Source organism: Corylus avellana, chromosome ca1 (genome assembly GCF_901000735.1).
Source record: "Corylus avellana chromosome ca1, CavTom2PMs-1.0".
NCBI lineage: Eukaryota > Viridiplantae > Streptophyta > Magnoliopsida > Fagales > Betulaceae > Corylus > Corylus avellana.
Genome location: NC_081541.1, coordinates 49,306,174 through 49,332,746, shown reverse-complemented (window position 1 = coordinate 49,332,746; position 26,573 = coordinate 49,306,174). Strand labels below are relative to the sequence as shown.

Sequence of the window (26,573 nt, the reverse complement as noted above, 5' to 3'; positions counted from 1 at the left end):
TCCTTGAATTTGGTTGCATCATTGAGATATAAGACTCCACTCAAATATTTTCTTCTTCTTTTTTTGGGTCCACGTACATCACTTCAGAATTGTCAACATATATTCAAATTAAACCCTTTATGCAATTATTATTATTATTATTTTTTTACATGTCCATACAAGGGAAGTGGGAGGAGGGGTAATACAAACTAGTGACCTCCGCTTCATGAGACGTGGCCCACAGCCGATTGAGCTACCCCTTGAGACCTCTACGCAATTATTTACGTTGCAGAATTGTCAATATGTATTCAAGATTCATATTATTGCTGATATTTCGCTAAATTTTTATAAGATGTTGTCCACAGCCGATTGAGCTATCACTTGAAGACCTTTACGCAATTATTTACTTTGCAGAATTGTCAATATGTATTCAAGATTCATTTTATTTATGATATTTAGCTAAATTTTTATCCTCCAAATTAAACCCTTTTTTCAAATTTTAAAAATATATAAAAAAAAAAAAAAAGAGAGATTTTAAAATATCTATTTAACATTATAAAATCTTTATAAAACAAGAAAGAAAACGAGGTCATGAAAGGAAAGAAAAATAAAAATAAATTTTGTGTGATTTAATATAATCTTTTGCCCAAATTGAGAAAACAAAAAAAATTAAAAATAAAAGAGAGGGAAATTAAGGTCAAGACGAGAAACACAAAAGGAAAAGGAAAAATGGTAAAGCTCATCTTTTTTGTTTTATTCTTAGCAAAGCTCATGATCAAATCATGCACACTAAAGCCGCTGTAGGGACCGCCAAGGGATTTATGACCGTTAGCGGCAATGATAATGTCACCGCGGTCCATTACATGAAAGCATCAACGTTTTCCAATTTTAAAATGCCACAACAACTTTCTAGCCGTTGTACCTTGGAAAACTCCCTCTCTCTCTCTCTCTCTCTCTCTCTCTTCTCTCTGCGTCCAAACCCAGAGGACGAAGAAAACGTTCCACTTTTTGCTGTCAGCTTCGGGATCATATATCATCAGCTAAGAAAACCCATTTTGAGCTTTGAATATCCCTTTCCCAGATCAGATTTTGGTACTTGAGCGTCGAGAAAATGAAGGGAATTATGAAGGGAAAGTTATTGAAGAAGCTCAAATCGATTAGACCCATTGGGTATCTGAAACCAGATCGAATTCTTCAAGCATATGCAGTGTCAGATGGGTATGTTGAGTCTCATTCGGAGAATCAAAGCCCCAAGGCTCAGACCGAGTTGATTTGCAAAGAAATGGGGCCAAAGAAGGTCGTACAGAGCGGTGTGGTAGTGGAAGAGCCAGAGGTTGTCGATGTGGCGGAGCTTATGAGAGGTCTTGAAGACGAAGATACAGATTTCGATGAAGATATTGAAAACAAAGAGAACATCGGGCCACCGAAATCGGAGAATTCGTTGAGATCGGAGCCCGAATTTCGGCAGAACAGAGCATCGGAAGCATCGGAATCTAGGCCTGGTGATTGTAGACAAAACCCATTGTCGGAGATTGACATCTCGTCTTTCCGGCGGCCGGAATTGAACTCCGGAAGCCTCTTCGACCCGAACCTACTCGCCGCCTTTGAGCAAGCGGTGAAAGAGCATGTGCGAATCAGTGAAGCAGAGAGAAGAGCCAGAACAGAGCAAGAGAGCCTTGCACAACAGAACGAGGAAGAAGAGCCGCCATCGAAAGCACGTCGTGTTGACGATGAGGACGACCTCAACGAAGACCCTCTCTTCGGCTTCGAAGAGAAGTGCCCGCCGGGAGGCGCTGATTCTGTAATTCTCTACACGACGACGCTGCGAGGGATAAGGAAGACTTTCGAGCAGTGTAATAGCATTCGATTTCTTTTGGAGAGCTTCCGGGTTCTGTTTTTCGAGAGAGACGTGTCGATGCACATGGAGTTCAAGGACGAGATGTGGAGGGTTTTAGATGGAAAAGTAAAACCACTTCCGCCGAGGCTCTTCATAAAGGGGAGATACATCGGCGGAGCAGAGGAGGTTTTGGTGCTCCACGAGCAAGGGAAGCTCCGGCCGCTCTTTCATGGGGTTCCGACGGATCTGTCCAACGGCGCCTGCGAAGGGTGTGCCGGAGTTAGGTTTGTGCTCTGTTTCAACTGCAATGGAAGCCACAGAGTGGTTGCCGATGATGGAAAGTCAAATCAGTGCGAGGTGTGCAATGAAAATGGGTTAATTTTATGCCCCTATTGCTGCTGAACATTCATCAAAAGACTGTTATTTCTTGTGTATTTATATTACTTCATTTTGTAATTTCTTTTTCTTTCAATTCTTTTGTGATGCTTGGAGTTTTGGAATATATATATATACATATAAACATTCTTTAACATTTTGAGAGATTTCTAAGATTCTACTTTGTAAAGTAAGAATCTGAAATGAAAAATTTGGGAGCTTTTTAAGCTTTTATTTTGGTTTTTCCCCACTTTTGCTGCTGCTTTCGAAGTTTTTTCTTTTGGTAGGTAAGATTGTTCCACACATTGAGATATGCAACAAAACTCATAGCCGAAGTGGGGTTCCCTAATTCCTGCTGCACCTGAATTTCTAGCCTCTCACCTGAATTTTCACTGTCAAACAGCCTCCCACAGCCAACAGACGACAGCCTCTTGGCAACTACTTCATAACAAAAACCAGAAGCAATCATAAAGAAGTGTAGGGGTGGCAATTTGTATTCGTGTGTCGACTTCGTGTCGTGTTGAAGTAAGGGTATAAAATTATATAAGTCAGACTATAACCCTAACCTTGCTAGATTCGCGTTGAATTCGTGTTGGGTTTGCAGGTAATGTAAAAAATTATCAATCTTAAATGTCTCATGTTAGATTAGGGTCTTGTCAAGTATGAGTATAAGACTATATAAGTCAACTATAATCTGACTCATTTAATTAAACAGGTCAGACCCTTCAACCCTGATTCGTTAATTTTATGTTACATGATAGGTTTGCGGGATCATATTAAAAATGACAGCCCTATATAGAACCTCCCACTGCCCAAGAGGATTGGCATCAGACATTAACTTGCAACAAATCAAGCCACCCATATAAACTACTCAGCTACTCAGGAATGAGTAATGCTACAAGTTCCTATTCTGTTCTCTTGTGTCATTCTAAAAAATGATACAACTTTTAAACTCATCATTTGACTTGTGATTGATCGCTATTAAATTTTGATCCAATGGCAATTTTAAAAGTTATCTCATTTTTCAAGTAACACAAGATAAATTTTTAGCATTACTTCTAATAAGACATTTAGATCACTTATATGTGCCCTTCTTGGGTCTTGGCTGCACTTTGAGATGAGGATGGAAATTCTTCTCCAATGTAAATATAAAGCTTTGAACAACTTTTTCTTTGATTCCCTGCATCTGATGAAGCTCTTCATTCACAATCTTGGTTCCACACTAGGCAGTGCTTCCTTTGGCTAGTGGAATTCATTTCCCCCTTGGGGCCTAACTCTTTCACTCAGAAAAATCCTCCTCCTGCTATTCAAAGACATCATCACCCTTGCTTTCACTAGAAGAGGTTGCCACCCGAGGAGAGTTTACTCATATTTCAGTTAAATAATTTATGTCTTGATATTACTTTTTGAGAGAGTTTTGTAAGGAGAAGCATTAATTAAATTATTAAATTCATATTTTTTTTCAAGATGTAGTGATTTAACATAAAAACGGTGTATAGACCACGAACCCTAGGTAGACACAAAGGTTAGAGGCTAACTGTGACGGCTGAGCTTGTTTAATACCAGAAATTTGTATTACAATCCTAAGTGTCCCATAATTTCTTAGACATTCTCCCATTGCTAGTTGATTTCCAAGAATAAGGTCTACCCAAAGGTTTAAATCAATCAGCCCCAAAGCAAAAGGCAACAGACATTGAGGGAAATAGAGAGAAGCTAAAGAAGAAAAAAACTACAAAGGTAATCATTAGTCCTATGGAGAGAATGTTTCAAAGATTCTTCTTTAGTGGTGAATATTTGAATGCAATTTATACTGATAGCTTCAGTTTGCTAAGGGAGTCTCAGACGGGAACCGCGACTGTTTCCAGCTTTACAAGTGGGGTCGACATCGGCAGTTTTTCGTTTTTGTTTTTTATTTTTGTTAAAATATTAAAAAAAAAAAAAAAAAAAAAAAAAGAAAACAAGAGGATAGGGGTGGTTCCAGCTTAATTTCTGTCAAAATGGGGTAATGGACTACCCCATTTTTGGCTTGAGGGGTGGCCGCCATTTTCTCGGGATTCTAGGTTCGACCACCCCCAGAGTCAGGAGTACCTCAGTGGGATCGGTAAGATGGACGTGATCATTTCAGGCTCTCGGCCAAATCTTATTCTACTGCATGGGGTACGAACCCACTCTCAAATTTCCTTGGGGTGCCCCGCCACCCCCAAATACACCCCTTCCTTTTTTTTTTTTTAAATGGCAAAGTGGCTCTACCTCATTTGGCCACTCTGGTGGCCCCACTGTACCTCAGATTGTGCCAGGTTCCAAACATTGTTAAAAAATGGGGTCCCACACCTATTTTGGCCATGGGTATCGAGCCAATTCCCAAATAAGCCTCTCTTTTTTTTTTTTTCTTTTTTTTTATCTTGCTTAAAAAAAAAAATTAATCTAAAACAAGTTCTATGTCAGCTGGGGCACTGTAGCTGGAACAGTACCGTTCCAGCTACGTGCTGGACCTTTGCCAAACGAAACTAATGGATCCACTATGGTATCCTAAAGTTGAAGGACGGGTCTTCCCATTCAACCTTTCTTTATTTTTTTTTTTACTTTTCAACCTTTCTTTTATTTTAGTGTAATGTTGCTTTCAATGCATCTTAATTTTTTTTGTCCTCTTTGTTTTAGTACTATTAACACCTCAATCTCCTCTCTCTTTATTATGGAGAAAGTTGGATGCTAAGGATCTAGATGCGACAACAGAGAATTTCGCTCTAGTTTGGAGAAAATTATTTTAATGTAGGTTGATTTGTTTCGACATAAATTTTTTTTTTTTGAAAAATATTTTCAATGAAATTATTTAAAAAACTATACCTTTCGGCATTTGGTTCGTAAGGAAAATAAGTGACAATGAAAAACGGCCAACAACTTCTAACAACATCTAGCAGAGGTACGACAAACTCTGGCAATGGTCCAATAGTAGTCTAGCAAGCTCTTGTGGTGGTCTGTGGTCCAACAAAGGTTTGGAAGCTTTCAGCGATGGTCTAGCAAACTCCAACGATTTGAGAAGGAGAAGGTCAAACTCGAAAAAATGATTTATAATTTAAAAAGGAAAAACGTTTTACAAAAATTAAAGAATGTTTCCGTAGACAACCGAAAATGTTTTCAGGTTGAAGGCATCACCCTAGCAGTGGAATGGGGAAATTGATGGCCACGTTGCTTCTTGTGACCCAGTTGAGGAGGCAATTGTGGAAGAGTGCCCATTGTACAACAATCTAAGATCCCCCAACACTTCTGCCATTGACCCATCATTATTGGCAACAATTGTAATCGAGTCTTCTTTAGAGCATATCCAGCAGCTTAGTTAAAAGATTAATATTGGCTATATTTAGCTATTATTGCTCTTTTTTTAGTTCCAAGAGAGTAACTTGTCATTAGTTAGAATAGCTACATTGCTACAATAACATCACTCGGTGCCTATTCATTATAGCACACTAGATGAATAAAATATTGTTTAGTTTTCTTTTGTTTATTGTTTATTTATTTCACCTCTTTTCACCCAACATCTTTTGTTTCTTTTGAACATCTCTTCACATCTACTATGTCTCTCTCTCAAACACAAAATTTCTTCACACAAAATTTATCTCTCTCGCTCACAAAATTTCTTCACACATTGGATGAAATAATTGAATGCAGAAAAAATTTATTTCATGGAAACACACAAATGGAAACAAATCAATTGCAGTTTAATGAAAAAATTTAATGCAAAAAAATTTTATTGCATAGAAACACACGGATTGAAACAAACCAATTGCAATTGGATGAAAAAAATTTATTTATGTTATTAATTTTAAGAATTAGTACCTACATGTGGGATGAATGTTCCTCATATGTGTTTATTTTTGCTTTTATGAATTATTTCTATATATATGTTTGTTTTTCCCTTCAATTAAGTGTTGGCAATAATATAATAAAAAAAGAATGAGGAATAATATTTTAAAACAAGTAAAAAATGAAATAGAGAATCAGTTGGACTGTGTAGTAAAAAAACAATAGTTAAAGTAAAAAATTGTACTTTTTCACTAGGTAAAATACTTAATGCTGCTAGAGATGCTCTTAGCTATTCCCCTAAATGAGAAATAATTATTCTCAAAAAATAGATGAATTACTCCCCTTAAAATGGAATAGCATTTTCCCAACAAAATAATAATAATAATAATTTTTTCTCCGGGAGGTAGTCAGCTACCCTAAGAAACTGGGGTGGCCACAACCACCCCTTGCAGCCAACCCTATTGCTCATCGGGGGTGGAGCAGCCACCCCAAATTGTTCTGTTAAGGTAGCCAGCCGATCACCCCATTAGAGGAGGCTCATTGTGAATTGATAAAAGGCCTTTGAAGCAAGTCGTGCTATCCATGCATTAGACTTGCTGAAACAAGTGTAGTTGCTAAAATATACAAATTTATCGAAATCAGCCGCACATTAGGTTACCCACATAGTAATAAAATATATTGCAAAGCATGCTGTACACAATACGATATCCAAATAACTAGGGGGAATTTATTTCTCAAAAAAAAAAAAAAAATCGTGCAGTGCTGATAGAGCACTGCACGATTCATTGCCCGATATTCTAATGTCAATTGCCTACAGACCCCAGCAATCTTGCAGGAAAGGAGGCCCTAAAAGCATTGAACGAGGTGATCCAGAAGCACCAGCTCCATGGATTCCAAGGATTTTAGCAGGACTCCCATTAGAAATGCAAAGAAAAGCATCTACTAAGAGACTGAATGAAGCAAAATCGGGGGAGATTTTAACCTGCACTAACTTATATATGTAGAAAGCACAAAAGCTTATACAAAGTCAAAAAGCTTTTTTGAAAAATTACTGTACAGTATTAACTGCTCTACTGATAAGAAAATTAAAAAAAAAAAAAAAAAAGACTCAAGGGTGCAGATAATCGCATGAAGCTCCTTTTTTGCAATGCCCACCCTCATGGAACTTGCACACTCTTTGGCCTTTGAAAGGAGGCCTAGAGCCTCCTCCCCCTCCGCCAAATGATGACTGTCTGTTCCAAGCTTTCCCGCCACCATAACCAGAGTCTCCACCATGAGAACCCCTAACACTTTGGTTTGTGAACCTGTCGGCGTTGTTGCCTGGATTCCCTGTGGGTGCCGCCACCCAACCGGGATTTGCATTTCCAGGTGGTGGCCCTTGACCAGGAGCAATCCAAGCAGGATTTGTGTTTGCTAGAGGTAGCCCTTGACCAGCAGGGACCCAACCGGGAACTGCATTTCCAGGTGCTTGAACAGGTGCAGCCCATCCTGCAGTCGCGTTTCCGGGTGGTGGACCCTGACCAGAAGCACCCCAATTTATGTTTGCATTTGGTGGAACTGGTCCTCCCCAGCCCATGTTATGATTTCCGGGCACTGGACCCCAACTGGTGTTTTGATTCTCTAGCCCTGGTCTTGTACCAGCAGCTTGGTTCTCTGCAACACCCATGCCCCAAGTTAGGGTGGGTGGAGCTGGAGGCTGAATGCTTGGTTGATTACCTGGAACTGAATGTCTCCAAGGTTCAGATGGAGGTAAACCTGAGAAGCCTGCTGCGGGGAAATTCCCCACTGGATTGCCTGAGCTGAATGATGGAGCAGAATTGTGGATAAATGGAGCATCGCCCCAGTGGCCATGAGCAAGCTGTTGCACAGGCATAGTAACAGGATTATTTGGCTCTACCTTCTGGGATGGAGCACTTCCACCGGCTTGGGATTCGCTCCCAGGGATCGGGTATGAAGCAGTCATTTCAGGTTTTGGAACTAAACCGGAACCCCATCCTTGGGTTTCAATAGGAGGATTATGATGAACCACAGACCGATCCAAATTGTGGAAATTAGTGGCAGCATTAGCATTAGCATTAGCCAAAACGGATGACGGCACTGTTGATTGAACATGCATTTGAAGAGCATTTAGTGAGCCTACTAGCATACCTTTTTCTGGATTGGGTACAGGAGTCGCTCCAGGATGTGAACTTGCAGCACCATTACTTTCAGAACCTCGCACAGCACTCTCTTGGATAACTGCAGAAGGCGGTTGCAGTTCTCCGTTGGCTCCCAAGAATGGACCAGTTCCCATGACAGAACCAGCTGACTGAACAGGATTGTGCAACCATTTGCTTTCATGAGGTTGCCCCTTAGTCGCACCTGTGGTAGCACTGACTGGAGTAGGCGAAGGAAGATTTGCTGAATCATTGCGATAATTAGAACCCCACCCATCTGCAGAAGTTTTAGGGACCTCAACTGACAAGGTAGAATGCCTTCCTGCAGGACTGATTTCAGCTTGAGATCTCCAACTTCCTCCTCCTGCAGATTGGCCAGAAGAACCCAGACTAGAATGTGAATTCAGAGCTCCACGATTCTGATCAAAGTTAGATCTTTCACCAACTTGACCTTCCATAGCTTGCTGTAAGGATGCTCCATGAGGTTTCCCAGAATATGAGGATGATATATTTGAATTGTGCGCCACTTGAGCCTTCGGAAAGCTGTTATCCACCAATGGTGGGTCTTTCTGGAACTTTCCAGCCAATGCATCAGTCAAAAGTATAGAAACATCTTGGCTCTCAGCGGCTCTCCAAATCCTCAGATTAGCAGGAAAATATCCCGTGTTGTTCCATTTACGCAGCTGCACCATGGAAAATGGTCCCTGGATTTTTCCGCTTGGATCCTGATAATGCCACATTTTTTCTGCTTCATTGATTGAGGCAGCGGAATGTGTTACTGCGGTAGAGAGAGATGCTGCTGAAATTTCTGACACAGCAGAAGTTGTGTCAGACTTTAGCACAGAATGGGTCTTACTAGCGCCAATTTCCAAACTTGCAGCAATTTTTTGCTTCTCCCAACTACTTGCTTGTGGTGTTTCTCTGTCTCTTCCTTGATTTCGTTCGTTCAGCACATCGCCAGCAACAGAAGTATCATCTCCTTTATAAGACAACCCCTTATTAGACATGCTCCTGCTCAATTCTCTATTCGTGTCGGAATAATTCCTTGTCCCACTCCAGGAATCACTAAAAGCAGAACCTCCTGCTTGTGGAGAAACTGGCTCCCTGGCCCTCCTGCTAAAGCCAGTACCTCTCGGTCTCATATAGGTTTCTGCATGCACCGGAAACAAATTTAACTCAAAAAAATGATAAATATAAATGAAGGGAAAAAAATAAAATAAAATAAAAAGCCCCCTCGGCTGTTATTAAAAAAGTCCCATGAAGTTTAAAATGTGCTAAAGTGGTACATCAAACTACCAAAGTGTGCCAAAAATGTCAATTTTTTTATTATATTCCTAAAATACTCTTATTCTCTTAAAAACTAAAATAAAATAGTAATAAAATAAAATAAACTAAACAAAACTAATAAAGAAAAAAAAAAAAAAAACCAAGGGGTGGATAAATACGAAGAGAAAAAAAAAGTTTTTTTGGGGTAAATAAAAAATTAGTCATTGTAGTTGGCCTAAATTACAAATCGCTCATGCGGTATAAAAAATAAGGATAAATACAAAATCAAACCCTATGGTTGGCCTAAATTACAAATCGCTCAATGCCATATGAAGGTGAACTCAAAGGTCTCTGGGATATGCCAAAAAAACAGTTAAGTCCTTGGAGTCAAATTCCATTAAAACATTTTACGAATTATGTTAGATGTCATGTCAACACCAATAAAATGGACATGTCACTCTTAATAAAAATAATAATAAATATATTAAACTAAAAATTTAATTTTCTGATTTTTTTTTTATTTAAAAATAAATAAATAAATAATGAGGTGGCTGCTGGTTGGGCAGCCACCCCTTTGGAGATGGCCCGCGAGCCACTTAAAGGTTAATTTTTTATCCTTTTTTTTTTATAAATAAGTAATTCATTGAAAATAACAGAAGGGCGCAACCCTAGAATACAGGATGTATTAGTATACAAAGAAAGGCCCCATTAAAGGCAAAAAGAGAAAGAAAAAGCCAAAAATTGAAACATAGTAGAAAACTGAGACACATTAGAAGCGTCCACCCAATGGAATAGAGTTCGGATAAACAGCATTTAATTTATTAATTTTTTATTTCAGCTTTTTAAGCGAATAAGGGTATTACAGGAATATAATTAAAAAAAGGTGGCATTTTTAACATACTTTGGTAGTTTGTGTACTACTTTAGCACACTTTAAACTTCATGGGACTATTTCAAAAACAGTTGTTAGGGGCCTTCTTTATATTTTTCCTAAATGAAATATAAATAATAAAGACTTAAAAATTGAAAGGAACCTTGTCTCTTATCGTCTGTTTCACCTTCATCTTCTTCAGACTCATAACTTGGATCCATATGTGGGTCGGCATGTATTTCTGGAATTTCCTCCAGTCTGCGCTGGCGCTCCTCAGGTGTCTTGAGAAGCTGCAATTTCTCCACACATTCTCTGAGCGTGAAAGGAAGTCAAGGATTACTGAAGTATTGCTAGATACGTTGGGCCATTTCCATTTCAAAGGAACACATAACGAGTGTCAAACTACAGATGAGTAACAAACAACCAAACAATAAAAGATTGCATAATAAAAATGTTGTAGCTTTATAAAAGCTTTTTTCTTTGATTTTTCTATAAATGGTTTTGCATATCTTTTAATCCTCGTACCAAATACCATGTTGTGAGTGCTCTACTTTAGGGATAAAGGACATGACAAGAGAGAGAGAGAGAGAGAAGAAATTTAAGCAGCAGCAATTTAAATTATCACCACCTGACATCAGTAATTGCTGACAAATCAAATTTCCTGATACCTACCACAACTTATGAACAGAAAAACTAAAACCTTACCTAAATGACTTAGAGAAGGAAATAGAAAGTAATAAAAAACTACAATAAATATATATCACACTCGGGCCTCATTTTCCTGCATATTATACTCTGCACCATAGAAATAAAAAGCAGCCCAACTGCGTGAACAATGATAATAAAAAAGTGTTGAAGAGTAAAGGATATTCCTTCCTACGCCCTTTTTCACTAGCTCGATCACGAAGATGACTGAGTCGCACAACCTCCGTTTCCAGCCACTGGAACAGAATAGAGAGCATAATGCATGAGAGGGAAAATGGTTGTAGATGTTAAATCTAATATCCACACAGTATAACAATATCAAAACATGAAGATATATTTTTTTGATAAGTAAAACTAACTGAAATGTACAGGTAATTTATGCAATTCATGCGTTTCATGCTCAAAGTAATGCAGTCCAGATTACATGTGGCTTCATGGAAAAGTTTGGAATTAATTCTAGCAAGAAAAAAGTGATGGAAGTACAAGTTGGTGCACCAACAAATTGATAACATGAAACCAAGCAGACAAGTCAAAGTCAAACTGTCATATCTTTTGATTTCGATATCAAATAAAGACAAACTTGGTGGCATTATAAAGTTGATTTAAAGGGTTACAATTTTGTATTCACAAAAAAATTTCTACCTCAAAAAGGGCTTTCAACAAGTCCAAAAAACTAGTTCGAAAATCTCGTGCGACTAGGGCTGTAAACGAACAAAGCTACCAATGAGCTCGTCCGGGCTCGGCTCAATAAAGCTCGGCTCATGCGCAACTCGATTATTAAATGAGTCATTCGTGGACATGAACCTATACTCAATTATTAAACGATACATACCCGTACAAAACTCAGCTCACTTATTGGCGCGACTCGTATATATTTATATATTTACATATTAATTCATAAAAATATATAAATATTTTTATGAATTAATATAGTATATAATTTAATGATAAAAGTTAATCATATGGTCATATCTTAAATGATCTAACCATTAAGTATCTAATGCTAGTTGAATCAACAATTTGAATTGTTAATCATATGATTGAATGGAAACTTATTATACTTGATCATATTATTATAGATTAAGTATAAATTTCTTATAATTTATAAAACTACATTTAATCTATTAAAACTATAACATATTTTAGTTGCAAAAATGGTCAACTAGAGCTATTTTTCTTATAAATGAGAGAAGATTGAACTTTTTTTTTTGTTACTATTAGATTGCACTTTGGTAACACAACATCAACTTCTCTTCAACACATGACGGCCCAAAACGCACATAAAAAAACAAGAAAGAAAAGAATGTTTGACACCTCTTCCCTCTTAAGTCTTTAAAACAAATTTGAATTAACACAAAACGTACACCTCAAAAGGCATGCTGAAACACATAAAATGCACACTCATCTTAATGGCCGCCAGCTGCATCCCACCATTTAATCTGAGCTCCTCTCTCTGACAAATCATCTTGAGATATGCGCTTCTTATTAATCCCAATCTCTGCTTTACTTTCCCCAAATCAGCTTCGACTCTTCATTTCGTCTCCTTCCTGTCTTCACTGTTCACATTTGAATATAACTCTAAATCATCCCAAATTAGACATAATGTCTAATGCTCCTTACACCTAGTGGCCACGCCTCTACCCAGCTCTGCTTCATACAGCGATGGCCATGACAATGTTCACAAAGAGAGGAAGCTACATGACGTGAAGATAGGTCTTGTTTGGTATAATCGTTCCCCTCTCACCCTATATTTCCCTCACAAGTCACATCCACCTTGTTTCCTTGATGGTCTTATCATTAATAAAATTTGTTTTATATTGTTTCTTTGAAAAAAAAAATTATACTTAAATACAAAATTTAAATAATCTGATACAAGCTGAGCTCGAGCTTGAGCTCAGATAGAGTACCCAACCTAGCGAGCCAAGCTTGGACACGAAATGAGGTTCGTGTCAAGCTCGAGCTCGACAAAAAAACCAACGAGTCAAGCTTGAGCAGGCACTAACCACTCAAGCTCGGCTCGTTTACAACCCTACGTGCGACATTGGCTTGAGCAAGATTGCAGCTAATCGCAGGATAGAAACTTTAGTCTACACTCACATAGTGCTCTCTCAAGCGAGTTTGAGTTTATTTTAGTAAATGATAATTTTGTAATTTTGCTTTCAAGGCTGCGTCCCTTACTTTTTTTTTTTTTATAAGTGCGTTACCTTTCTTTTACTTATCAAAAAAAAAAAAAAAAACTTATTTTTTTTCTTTTTTTTATAAGTAATGTAAAGTGCATCCCTTACTTCTATTTAAGCATAATAAGGCTGGCTTGGCCGCCCAGTTGTTAGATTTGTTCATTATTATCAATTTTCTCAATAAAAATACCCTAGAGAGTGTTTTCCTTCAATTTTCCTATAATTCTTGGCATTTTTGTAGGTTCTATAGAAGAGTTGAGTTGTGTTTGCATATTTTGCTTCCCACACGCCATGTTGCATCAAGAAGCAATTAAAAAATAATTAGAGTTTGAGCCAAAGTTGTCTCACAAGAGATAAAATGGCCGCTTTGAGGGATAAATCTTTTTGGATTAATTAGGAAGCTAGCTTGGAAGATGTTGCTGCGTCTTTGCAAAATTGTCTGTATAATCTATCCTGACCATCTTGGATGGGATGCTTAAATGTAAACTTGATTAATCTTGGTTACAATTGTTCCAACCCCGTATCATTAGACTCAAACACATCATATAGGGGCAAGCTAGTAAAGAGAACTAAATGTATTTTCCTGGTGATTATAACTCAGGGACCCAAAAGGATTTAAACTTGTGATCTCACCCATCACCCCATATTTGTAGGTGATATGTTCGCCAACACTGCCAGCACAATTATCTTCATGTCCATATGTGAGAGAGAGCATGTGCGCACGCATCCAAGAGTCTTGCTCCCAGGGCACCACACCCACGTGTAAAGACAATTTTCTAGTATTTTAAAGAGAAATTCTAGCATTTTTGGACTGTGCCATCTACTAAAGCAGCCACTGTTTAACAGATCCATAATCAAGCCTAAAGTAATCTACAATAAGCCCTAACCATAATCCCCAACCATATGAGATTGGTTTACTTATCAATAAAATAAAATAATCCCCAACCATAGTCCTAAACTTTAAATGATCCCACTCATCCGTATTATTACATTATTTCCAAAGAGAGAAAAGATGTAATGTGATAGTTTTCAAGGAAAAAAGAGCGGACGAATTCATGAAGGAGATGTATCTGATTACTTCTTTTTTTTTTTATAAGTAATGTTGTATATCAAAAGCACAAAAGGGTGCAACCCTATTACACAAGAAGTATAAAAGGAGCGCGCCTAGGAGCGCCCACAAGAGACCCAAACAGACCCATCCAAGAAACCTCAAAAGCAAACCCACAAGAAAAACCTACACCTAGGGCTACAACCCAGTAGTCATGCCCTTACTTTATACACGCCACATACAAGTGAAAGGTGTTCAGGAAGACTTCTTAATCTCCGTACCAGTTTTAAGAAAGGTTAGGAGGCCAGACAGGATATCAACAATAGGGTCGTAGAACCCTTAGCACTTTGCCCATTCTTTCAGTAGTACTTGGGGGTAGCCTATTAATTACCAGGCATTCCCCATTCGGAGTACAAGAACCAAAACATTTTCCTCTCATTATAGGCACAATGTAAATTGAAAACTGTCTGGATAGATTATGCCAAACCTGCGCATTGTGTGCACAATTTGCATAAAGGAATTTCACTATCTTCTCATCCACAATCAATTTAGTGTTCAGAAATGAGCTAACATCTTTCCAAGTTTGGGGCGTCAGGTCTAAAGCCTAAGGTTAAAATCCTTCTAAGCAGTTGAAGAATGAGAAAGTGGGGAAAGTCATCAGCTTTTAACTAATTAGAAAACCATGATCTCGAACCTTATGACGTTTCTAACATATTTTCCCATGTGTCAATACATATGTCGAGAAAATCTAATAAAGTTCTGAAGTATTGAGCACAGACATACAAGCAGAGAAAGAATCAATTGTAATGACAATTGACAAACCAAAAAACTTACATCTTTAACCCTGACCTCCTGGAGTGCAATTGCTCTCTCCTGAATGTCTCCCTACAAACAAACATTAATTTTCTCAGAACTTGGAATATTTAGATGCTTAATGCCAACACATAAAATTGGAGATAAGAGCATGAGATTACCACAGTCAGCCGGTTGATAAGTCCACATTTTATGCTTTGGCGCAGACGCTTGCACTCATCCTAGAGATATAAAGAAGAAATGAGTTAAATCTTTAAAGAAAGAAATAACAACTACATAAACAGAGTGGGCATAAGTCTTCAACCCAAATCATTTCCAATGACTGTAAATGCTATAAATTTGGACACCACAAGCATTTTTTCTTTTTCTCAATTAAAGAAAAAGCCTATCAAATAAGCCGCCAAGTGCCAATAATACTGCTCATTTCCCTCATTGCAACATGTATTACTCACTAATAGTTTATTTAACTTTTCAATGCCACATTTAAGGTGGGATATCCCCTCATCAAAACGTGGAAACTTCCAATTCAGGTATTCCCTTAACATTCGCTATATCTCACTCATAAACCAAACATCCATAAAAACTAAAAAAGAAAAAGATCATTAGAAAGGTAGATTGGAAGGGTCACTATCTCCCTCTCTCATCACGAAGCCAACAGGATGACTTGAATCGGAAAAGTACAAATAAAAAGTATGAAATCTTGTGTGTTCAATCACCTCAGTGAACTCTTGATTTGAGATTATATCAGTTGATACGATCTCTGTCTTGTTTAAATTTAATATTTCTAGCAAGATATCCGCCATCCTTTTACCAACTTTATATGGCTCAGCTGCTTTGCATGTACCTGTCCACAAAATCATTAAGAAATTTTACAATCTTGCAAGATTTATTCCTTCTACACTCAAAAGTCAAAAATAGTATACAAGACAATTTATCTAAACAATTACCTATAACTTGCACCAGCCTATACAAATCTTGCTTTTGACCACTACCAGAAATCCTTATTCTCACAAAAGAACCAACAACTTTGTCATGAAACTTTTCCATGTCATCGAGTAGTTCTTCTACTAAATTACGCCTTAAGTAAATTAAATTAATGTTGTGAATATCAATGGCTGCATAGTCGTCTACATTTGATTGAGGTCCTCTCTCATCACCCTTCTTACGAGTTTTACGTTTCTTATCTCGACCAGTCTTTACTAGGGCATCAGCATCAGTCTCCAACTGACTAGCTTCAGTATCAACAACACTCCCTTGAAGATCATCAACCTGTGAATCCTCTTTTATAAGAAAGTGAGATTCAAGAAGCTTTAACATTTCAAAATGCCCCACGCGTGGTTTCCCAAATAGACTTTGGAGCCTGGAGTCACAAATTATTTGACTTTTGCGACGAGGATCACGGAGCTTGTTTCTCTTTATATAGTCTAGTAAGAGAGCCTGAACATCAAACTGAGATAAAACAGATCTGTCACCATCCTTCATGTGCATAACAAACTCCAAGAGCTCTTTTGATGCCCATTCAGCATTGTCATCAGTGGATGGACCTTCAGCATCAGTTTCTGTTGCAGGGGCGGCTGAATCAACCTCCTTGGAACGGGGCCTCAACCGTTTCTTGGCCTTCCTTCTTTTAGAGTTGCTGATTTCTATATTCCCAGAACTGTCTGAATCGGACCCCTCATCATTATTAGCATCATAAAGTTCATCAGGCGATTCCTGTTTACCCGCAAATGAATCAGCTACTTTCCATGGATTTTTAGCTTGATTTAGTTCATCTAAAGTCAGAGACAGCTTCTCTTTCAAATCTATCCAGTAATCCTTGAAAAGATACTCCCAGCTACTTTTGTCATCAAAATCTACTTGACCCTGCATAAGCACAAGGAAAGTGAGCAAAAGAGAAAATAATATGACACCACAATAAATGTGATAGCCAAAACATATTGAAATTAACATACAACAGCACACATCAGGCAGATCAACCACAGCTGGGTAAATGCAAGGGCATAATTTCACAAAAACAATAGTAATTACATTTTAAATCCTAAGATGACAATAAAATGTTCTTTCAGTGTTGAAGGATTTACATAATAAAGTTTTTCACCTCAAACAAAGATTTCTGGAAATACAGTAATTATTGTCCACAGATGTTTGGGCACTGGAGGCTCAAAGAGCCAGACACAAACATTGACCTAAAAAAAATTATAATGAGTTTCCCATCAAAAACTAATACTTCTAGAAATACAACACTCTCCTTATGCAGAAGTGTTAGGTAGGGCGGGGCAGAAGGGAGGTATTGAGCCTGTTGTAAGGAGTCATTCATTCTTCCCCCCTCTTGAATCAAATTACTTTATCTCAATGGTGCATTAATTGGTCTTTCACAACTAAGTGTACTAGACCCTAACTTTTCCAGCAAAATTCTTCCTTCCACTAACCATTATGATACCATCAAAACAACTCCCAATGAACTTTTCAACCTCAACCAGTTTGCTCAGGACCAGGAATGACATCTCTCAGTCTCTCCATCCTTATGACTAACCAATCCACAACACCAAAAATTTCTTTTCTTTTTTTATACCACCAACTTGTATCATAACCACACGAAACTTGCACCATTATGTTCCTCCTAGTCCTATTAACCTAAACCTATAGAGTCCAAGTGTGTCACTTCATCTCCAATTTAGAATTAACCTCAAATTGCTCACAAACTAGCCCAATATCATCCACAAATGACATGCTTCATGAGACCCCTTCCGCAACACGAGATCATTCTACATAGAACTAGTACGTCCACACATGCCATAAAAAACATCTAAAAAGGGTAGTAGATTTTGCATGAATTGAAATAAAAAATAAAAAAATCTACAGTTTTTGAAGCTAAAGGGAATAGAACACACCAAAATGAAAATTTCTCAAAAAGTTTCAGGGCTTCCAAACAAATATCTTTTGAAGCCATGACTACCGCATCTACCTATAGCAATTTGGAATGGCGAAGGCTAAGACAGATAAACAAGTATTTTTTATAAAGCAGTGGTTCCTTTGCTGAAAACTTGTAGAAAATTTCACCTCCATCCCCTTTTATATCAATAGGGAGCTCATTTATCATTCCTACCATAAGCTAATGATATAATGCAAAGCCATTGCATAGTTATACAATGCAACCGAAGATCACTATAGAAGATAGCTTCCAGAAGCACCACACCAATTTAGAATTTATTTCTAGATTTTTTTATAAGTAATCGCAATTTTCTTAAAAAGCGCAAAGGTGCAACCCAAGTAAGAGATACACCTAACCAGAAAAGGAAAACAGATAAAAAAAACTTTTTTTTTTTTTTTTGATAAGTGAAAACAGATAAAAAAACATGAAAGCTAGAAATATTAATGCCAAAGGCAGCTGCCCAGCGGTAAAGTGTCTTGAAGAAAAACTCCTTTAGTTCCACCACCATCTGCTCATGGCCTTTAAAACTCCGATCACTTATTTATCTCCAAAGACATTACATTAGGCAGGACAGAACAATCTTCCACACTACAGCATTCTGAATACTACCCTCTCCAACCAGCGAAAAGGTCTACCACTCTTCTAGGCATAGTTAACATGCCGCTTCCTTAGGTTATCCGTGGTGAGGATCTTCCCTAAATCAGTGGCATCTAGGATAAAGATGGAGAGTGATCTATAAGTCAGGCAGTTTCCAGGAAGACCTACATCAAGGTAAAGAGCAGCCAATTTTGCAAAGAAAACACTATTGTTTCTGATTTTCTTTGGTTTTTAAACTTTAACCCTGCTCATTTCCGCAAAACATTGGGATCCCTTCACACTTATTTACCGACAGCTCTTCATGATTATGCCTTTCACATTTTGACTCCCCAATGCCATCATTGCTTGTCTCTTTGTGCCACAGGGGCCATTCTGAAAGGTAGAAATTAGAAATACATGGTGAAATAGGTTTCTTCAGAATAAATACCTTCTTTGGTCTAAACCAAGATGGTAAAATACAAATGATTGCTTGAGAAGTACAGGGAAATTTGGGGGTATAGGAATGGACAGAAGATGCTATAAGATTCACACGGTATCAGGCAATCAACTAGAGTTTTTCAAAAATACCACACAAGGACTTTACTGAATAAGCATGAGCTAAACCAAATTCCCCACCCATTTCTTGTAGCTCTGCTGAAAAAGAATGGTCTCATGTTCCTCTATCGATTGGCCAGAACTATAGAAGCTACATGAAACCAAGCACCAACAGTTACATATGGATTCAGGATGACCACAAGTTGTGTAAGAGGGTCACAAATTGACTTATTGCTGCCTATCAATCTCTGCTGCTGTATTTGACTAAAGGAGGATGAGTTACTTCTAGTAGATCTAAGTATAAAAGAAAAACTACAATTTATTGTTTACAATTCACACTTTATATACCAGCCAGTTATTAAAAACAAATCCATACCTTGCCTGGTCCAAAAGGTCATAATTACTTAAGCAAACGATTCAATGTACATGGCAGCTATTCAAGTTTACAATTTACAATGCTAACCCTCCGCCTATGTGCTAGTCCAAAAAGTTCTATACATGCAGTTCAGCTAAAGCAATACTACCCAAGGTGAATGCAGAAATAGTGACAAAAGGCAACAGCAATAAAACACGACACTCATTAATTATCCACCATAAACACAAAAATAATTTTTTTGATAAGCAATGGAAAATTTTATAAAATGCGTAAGGCGCCCCTACGAACACAGGCAGTACACATAAAACTAGAATAAACTATTCATCATAATCATTGAAGTACACAGCGAACATGCAAAAATAAACAGATTTTGCCCAAGGGCACCAACATATTGAGCTCATATTTTACCTCACTTTGAAGCAATCAATGACAACAAAACTATGCTGGCCAGGTCTCAATTAATCAAAGGAAAGGAAAAAATGCATAATGACTAACGATTGACCCATAAATATGGATAAATTCTAAGGCCAAATATGCTACAATTCCAAATATTTCCCCTTCTATAAACTAAACCACAGCTACATAATTCAGTCTTAACAATGAGAATGACCCATTGAATGAGGAGCGAGCACAATCTTAGAATCCAAAAAAAAAAAAAAAAAAAAAGAGAGAGAGAGAAAAAGAAGAAAGACAAGAAAACAGAAAGCAAAAAACACATACCATATCCCTGTTTCCTTGCAGATTGTGTTCAATTAACGTGACTGTTTTCATGCATGTCTCACAGAAGCCTTTGTTTCCTCTCACACATAAGATAACTGAATCTTTGATGCATGCCTTGCACAAGGAAAATGTACAGGTGTAACACATATAGTAGGCATTCTTCTCACAGTTGCTACACAGGTGCCAACCTAAAATCCATGAACATAGGCACTTAAATTAGATAGGGCTAAGCAACAGAAGTGACGGACCCCTTTTTAAATTTGGAAATTCAATACGTAATAATAATTTAATAAACCAGATCATGAAAACTCGAGGTGGAATGATAGTCCCATGATAATTGAGTATAAGTAAATCAAAATGTACATATGACAGGTATAAATCTACTGTGTAAGATGCAGCCACTGGAAAAGGAAAATGTAACCACAAGAGTAAAGCACCATTAACGTGATTTTGTGAAATGGCACCATTTCAATCTTCCAATATAAAGCATGTCTATGATTTTAGTGTCATACTTTCTCAGTTCAAATGGATGGATTTACATATAAAATCCTAAACAAAGGAAAATGGGACAACCAAACGGGATTTAAAAGAATCATATTTTATGTGAATATATTTCAATAGAGAACAGGGAAACCTCATGTACACAAGATGTATACACTAAGTTCTCCTAAAAAATTACAGTAAGAAAGGAAGAGAATCAATAAAACCTCATGTAACAAATCTGATACAATATCTTAAATGTTTAGCACTAGATAAGAGTTTAGCGTAGGCTCTCCATGGTTTCTTAAATGGATTGATGTTTAAGGAATTTAGGGATGTTTAGGTTATAAAAGATTTGAATCTTGAAGGAATTTGATGCTTTCATATTAAATAGGTGAATGGAATGAGAAAAGACAAGTAAAGCTAAGGCAACCACACCTAGGTTTCCTAAGCAATCACACCAACGAAGGAGAAGGCAATCACACCCTCAAAACTTCTAAAAAAGGCTACTGTAACTTTATTCAACTTGTTCTATGAACCTAACAAATGGCATGAAAACCTCTCAAGAACCAGGCAATTCCTAATCTTTTTCCCACAAAGAATAGGATTATTGAATAAAAAGGGAAAAGAACTACTAAACCATGAAGAAACAACTAAAAAAATAAAAAATTACTCCAAAACATACAATAAGACTCATGGGCCATGAGTACAGCAAATTTAAAAATTACTCGATGACCATATTTTAGTATAACTTAATAAAACTGAACTAGCAGCAACCTAACCCAGATAAACAACAAATTAAAACTTGAATCAACTTAGACTAGCTCAGCAAGGTCCCCATCATCTGAAATATCCCATATTAAAGCTTGAGCATTAGAACCAGGTTTTCCTCACCGCTTATAAGTCTTCAAAGGGGGCTGCCAGTGATGTTCCCCATCATCACCTCAGTCCTGTAATTAGTTGAACACAATAAGTGACAACATTTCTAGGTGCTTATCCCTTTCTCCATATAGAACAGAATGAAAGCCATGATTAACTTGAGTTGAAATTTCTTTGGGGTAAAGGAGAAAATTTTCTTGTACTTGGTAATAGTTGTTCATTACAATTGAAAGACCATTACTTTTATGCTCCCCAATGGGCAAGGGTCATATAGTTTCATGTAAATGTAACAGAGAAAGGTTCTATTGCAACTAGTAACTCGCAATCTCACCACTTTTAGCAAGTTACATCACAGATATAAGACACCAGAAAGCCAATTGTAGGTCAAAAAACACCTTCTTTACCGCCTGGAATACAGAAAAATTCAAGTGGCCGTAAGACTCAATTAGTAAAAGATGATCAAGTCACAGTCAAAGTGATAAAAACCTTCTATATCCTAATTCAACACAACTCACAAAACCTTAACCCTGACCCATTGAATTAAATAACTCTTTTTTGTTTCTTTTTTTCTTTCTATGATCCTTCTTTACTACATATAATACACCTCAGCTTTAGGCCTCTCCTTTCCCTTTCCACACCTTCAACCTTTGGAATAGCAATTGAATCCAAAATTTTGCTAGTGGCAAGCAATTACCTCCAGACCTTGAAGTACTCATTTATCCAGTCATCACCAGAAACGACTAAACTTCACAAGCAAATTACCAACTTGACGAGCTTGCAAAACTTAAAGAGTGTGCTGGTCAATAGTTATGGATTGAACTCCCAGCCCCATTACACCAGTCCACTCATGGTTGCTGTATGCATCAAACCTTTTGCAAAAGGAAAAGAAAAGAACAACTTCAATACATATTTCGACATTCTAATTGAGGAAATGACTCAGAAGAGTACTGTTCAAGTTTTGAATGTCCTCAACTTTTGTGCAATACTCACTTACTAGCATATAAAACTAAAACGCAGCACAAAAACTACACTGCATCATGTATGAAGAATTTTATTTGCATAGCATAAAACAATCAATAATATTATTACCGCAGAATAACTGTAGTTACTATCGAACTTCTACAATTATAGCTAAAGTTGACATACCACAAACTTATATCACATCAGATATACACCACCAATCACCAAAACTTAACATTAAGTTTAAATTACAATAGAGAAATCAAAGACCAAAGCAGCAACATACCACAATTCCATCGACCCTTAGCTCGAAAGAATGCCTCATCGCGATTAACACAAGAAGGATGGTACGCCTTAGGGCATCCCCTAAGAATCCACAAAAAAAAAAAAAAAACACACACACACACAATCTCATTAAATTGATCATAAACCTTAAAGAAGCAAAATACTGGCACAACAAATATCACAAAGAAAAATGCACATGATAATCTCACCGGCGATCGCAAAGCACAAGATCACCCCCATCAAAGCAAATGAAACAAACATCCTCTTCGACCTTCTTCCTTGGGACTCTTGCCGGGGCCCGAGAGTTCTTGCCACGCTTCCTCTTCCCTCCACCACTGCCCTTACTCATCTCCACCACCTCCATGTCCTCTGTCACCTCCATCTCCTCGGTCACCTCCATTTCCTCTGCGGCCTCTATCTCTTCTGCCTCTACGGTATCCTCAGCCATTTCCGTCATCTCTACGGCTTCTATCTCGTCTGCCTCCATGGCCTCCTCCTCTGCCAAGTCCTCCTCTGCCTCCATGGTCTCAGTTGAAACTTCAGCCACGTTTGCTTCATCTGCTGCTTCTTCTATCTCATCCACATGGCCGCCTAAATCCGTCTCCTCAACTACCGGGCCTGCCAAATCTGTCTCCTCACCCATTGCGCCTGCCAGATCTGTCTCCTCAGCCACTGGGCCTGCCAAATCCGTTTCCTCAGCTACTGGGCCTGGCAAATCCCCATCTTCCACCACTTGGCCAGCCAAATATGTCTCCTCCAGCAATTCAGCCACATCCTCCTCCTCTGCATCCTCCATCATTTCTGGCAGGTCACCTACACCCTCCATTGCAACCTCTCTCATTTCCACCAAGTCAGCCATATCCTCCTTCTTTGCCACCTCCCTCATTTCCGCCAAGTCAGCCACATCCTCTTCATTTGCAACCTCTGTCACTTCTGCAAATCTAGCCACATTCTCCTTCTCGACAACCTCCCTCATTCCCGCCAAGTCAGCCACATCCTCCTCCTCAACAACCTCCCTCATTTCCGCCAAGTCAGCTGCAACCTCCCCCGTTTCTGCCAAGTCAGCTACAACCTCCTTCTCTGCAACCTCCCCCGTTTCTGCCAAGTCGGCCACAACCTCCTCCTTTGCATCCTCCCGCATTTCCGCCAAGTCAGCCACATCCTCTTTCTTTGTAACCTGTGTTGTTTCCGCCAAATCAGCCACATCCTCTTTCTTTGCAACCTGTGTTGTTTCCGCCAAGTCAAGCACATCCTCTTTCTTTGCAACCTCTGTTGTTTCCACCAAGTCAACCACAACCTCCTCCTCTGCAACCTTCCTCATTTCCGTTAAGTCAGCCACATCCTCTTTCTTTGCAACTTCTGTCGTTTCCACAAAGTCAGACACATTTCCCTCTGCAACCTCCCTCGTTTCTGCCAAGTCAGCCACATCCTCTTCCTTAGCAACCTCCGTCATTTCCTTCAAGTCAGCCAATGCCTCCTCCTCTAAACCAACCTCCTTCCCATCCACCAAGCCAGCCACATCCCCCTTCTCCACAACCTCCCTCATTCCCACCGAGCAACCCTCATCCTCCTCCTCCTCCTCCTCCACATAACACACATCTGCCATGCCAGCCACATCCACAACCTCTGTCCGCTCCGTCTCATCGGCCAAATCCCCAACCACTCCTGCCTCCTCAACCACCCCCGTCTCCTGTGTCACATCAGCCATATCCTACTCAACCCTACTCCTAAGCATCTCCTTCAAACCTATCTGCACATTTCCAACACCATCAGAAATCATATTTCTGGTTTTCCCACAGCAATCCCACAAGCATTCGCTTTGCTCCCACAAGACTTACAACGAAAAACAAACAATATCTTTGCTTTTCACCATAAGCCTCACAACAATTCGAATCACGCAGAAATGCCACATCATAAGTAACCCTAATTATCACTACTGAGGAAAAATAAAACCAAAAAACACTTATACATGTACACAAAACGGTTAAACACGAAAAAGGGAAAAAGAAATTTAGCCCTAACCCTAAAAATCTATCGCATGAAAGACAGCACAATGAATCATTTGATATAGCGGAGATAAGGGGAAGGAACCTGATGCTGTGGCGTCGAGAGCAGCGGATAAATTAGACGAACGAGCACAAAAACTGTGAGTCTCGAGTCTGTGAAAAGCGCGATTTGGGTGAGAGCGGCGATTGAAGCCTTCGGTTATAAGAGTTGGAGCTCAGGCCCGGATTCTGTTTTTTTCAGTTTTAGGAAAAGTCCGTTGTTTTACTGGGCCAAGAGTGCCTTAATGGGCTTTTATCCTATACATTATGCTTTTTTGTATGGTTCTTTTAGCCTTAGGGATGTTTATCGTCGGTTTGGATTTGCAATTTCAAAACGTAAAATTTAAAAAATAAAATTTTATTTAAGACCCCTGAACAATCAAATATTTTGATAAAAAAAATTTTACTTAAGACCTCTGAATTACTACGCATTTTGAAAAAACCCTCAAATTTAAAAAACTCTCAATTTTACTCCCTAAACTTTCAATTTGATGCAATGTACCCATTTCCGTTAGATTTTAAACCTTAAAAGTGATAAAATTACATTTTATACCACTAATTTTTTAATTTCAAATTTACCCTTAATTTCAAATTTCAAATTAAAAAAAAAAACAAAAACAAAAACAAAAATCAAAGGATAATTTGGGTTTTTTACTCATTTATGTTAGGGGTTAACAACCGATTTGATAGAGGGGTCAATTGAATCAAATTGAAAGTTCAGGTGGTTAAATTAAGAGTTTTTGAAATTTGGGGAGTTTTCTCAAAACGTGTAGTAGTTCAAAGGTCTAAAGTGAAGTTTCCCCTTTTAAAAAGAAAAATTACATTTTACCCTCTAAAATTTGAGCCGATTTTCAATTCGATACTCAATGTTTCAATTTTTGCAGTGCACCCCCCAAAGTGTAAATTTTTTTCAATTCGGTCTATCCGTTAGTGAGTGTCATCTTCTCTGACGGAAATGTGATCATGTGATCCCCAAAATGCCTCCACCCACACGATTAGGCCTTACCCTCACCCAAGCTCACAACTCAACCCTAGTTAGATCACCATCAAGTCCATCACCAGCACGCATCTCACCTCACTTAGAGCAACTAGGGTTCTTGTGCTGAAAGGAAAAACGATGGATACTACCTCAAGTCCCGATGCATTGCTTGGTTCTACTCAAAGCAGTGCTTAATCTTCACTGCAGCGATTTTGCTATTGTGAGCAATCGATGATTGTGAAAACAGTTCAAACAGTGAAAAATTTCAGGATGAGGTTTCATGGGTTGCGAAAATTATAAGGCATCTTCTGTGTTTATGATGAGTGTTGAAAATTTCTTGTTTGTGTTTTTATCAATATTGTATTAACCCATAATTTATTATACATTTTAAATTTTTTATAGTTTAAACTTCTAATTTTTGTTGTGGGCTTTGTGTTTAGGATGAGTATTGAGAATTTGTTGTTTGTTTTTTATCAACACCGTATTAACTCATAATTTATTATACATTTTTAATTTTGGAGAAAAATACATTTTACTCTTGAAGTATCAACACATTTGCGTTTTGGCGCCCAATGTTTAAAAAGTGACATAAGACCGTCCCAAAGTTTTAGACGTTAACAAAAAAGCTCATCCGTTTATTTTGGCTGTCACTTTGGACGGAAACCAAGCCACGTGACATTTTTCAGCCAAAAAGTTTGAAAATGCCCACAGGGGTAAAGTCTAAACATAAATTACTTTGGGGAGTAAAGTGTAAACATT

At 38.1% G+C, this 26,573-nt stretch overlaps 2 protein-coding genes across 4 annotated transcripts; one reads left to right on the top strand and one right to left on the bottom strand.

Annotated features, from left to right (window-relative positions):
* Positions 1-891: 891 nt before the first annotated feature.
* On the top strand, positions 892-2,348 carry LOC132167143 (uncharacterized protein At3g28850-like). Its single transcript, XM_059578047.1, has one exon. It carries the CDS (start codon positions 1,091-1,093, stop codon positions 2,216-2,218), a length of 1,128 nt encoding a protein of 375 aa, XP_059434030.1. The 5' UTR covers positions 892-1,090; the 3' UTR covers positions 2,219-2,348.
* A 4,609-nt stretch (positions 2,349-6,957) lies between these two features.
* LOC132166923 (zinc finger CCCH domain-containing protein 19) lies at positions 6,958-25,005 on the bottom strand. 3 transcript variants are annotated; one of them, XM_059577799.1, is made up of 12 exons: positions 24,882-25,005; positions 23,000-24,540; positions 22,792-22,871; positions 20,187-20,374; positions 15,975-16,890; positions 15,744-15,871; positions 15,189-15,248; positions 15,049-15,099; positions 11,155-11,225; positions 10,448-10,602; positions 8,141-9,298; positions 6,958-7,987 (listed from the first exon to the last, which is right to left on the bottom strand). In XM_059577799.1, exons 2-12 carry the CDS (start codon positions 24,496-24,498, stop codon positions 7,101-7,103), a joined length of 5,193 nt encoding a protein of 1,730 aa, XP_059433782.1. In that variant the 5' UTR covers positions 24,499-24,540; positions 24,882-25,005; the 3' UTR covers positions 6,958-7,100. The 3 variants fall into 3 exon arrangements, with proteins under 3 accessions (XP_059433782.1, XP_059433767.1, XP_059433776.1); XM_059577784.1 differs by having other exon boundaries at positions 6,958-9,298; positions 24,882-25,004; XM_059577793.1 differs by having other exon boundaries at positions 6,958-9,298; positions 10,472-10,602; positions 24,882-25,004.
* Between the last annotated feature and the right edge of the window lie 1,568 nt (positions 25,006-26,573).

Coding starts and splice junctions, on each gene's coding strand:
- LOC132166923 (XM_059577784.1), bottom strand. CDS start 24,498: ATGGCTGATGTGACACAGGAGACGGGGGTGGTTGAGGAGGCAGGAGTG. Junction 22,872..22,999: donor CTTGTGCTTTGCGATCGCCG/GTGAGATTATCA, acceptor GTGGATTCTTAG/GGGATGCCCTAAGGCGTACC. Junction 11,226..15,048: donor AGGAGGTCAGGGTTAAAGAT/GTAAGTTTTTTG, acceptor ATTCTGTTCCAG/TGGCTGGAAACGGAGGTTGT.
- LOC132167143 (XM_059578047.1), top strand. CDS start 1,091: ATGAAGGGAATTATGAAGGGAAAGTTATTGAAGAAGCTCAAATCGATT.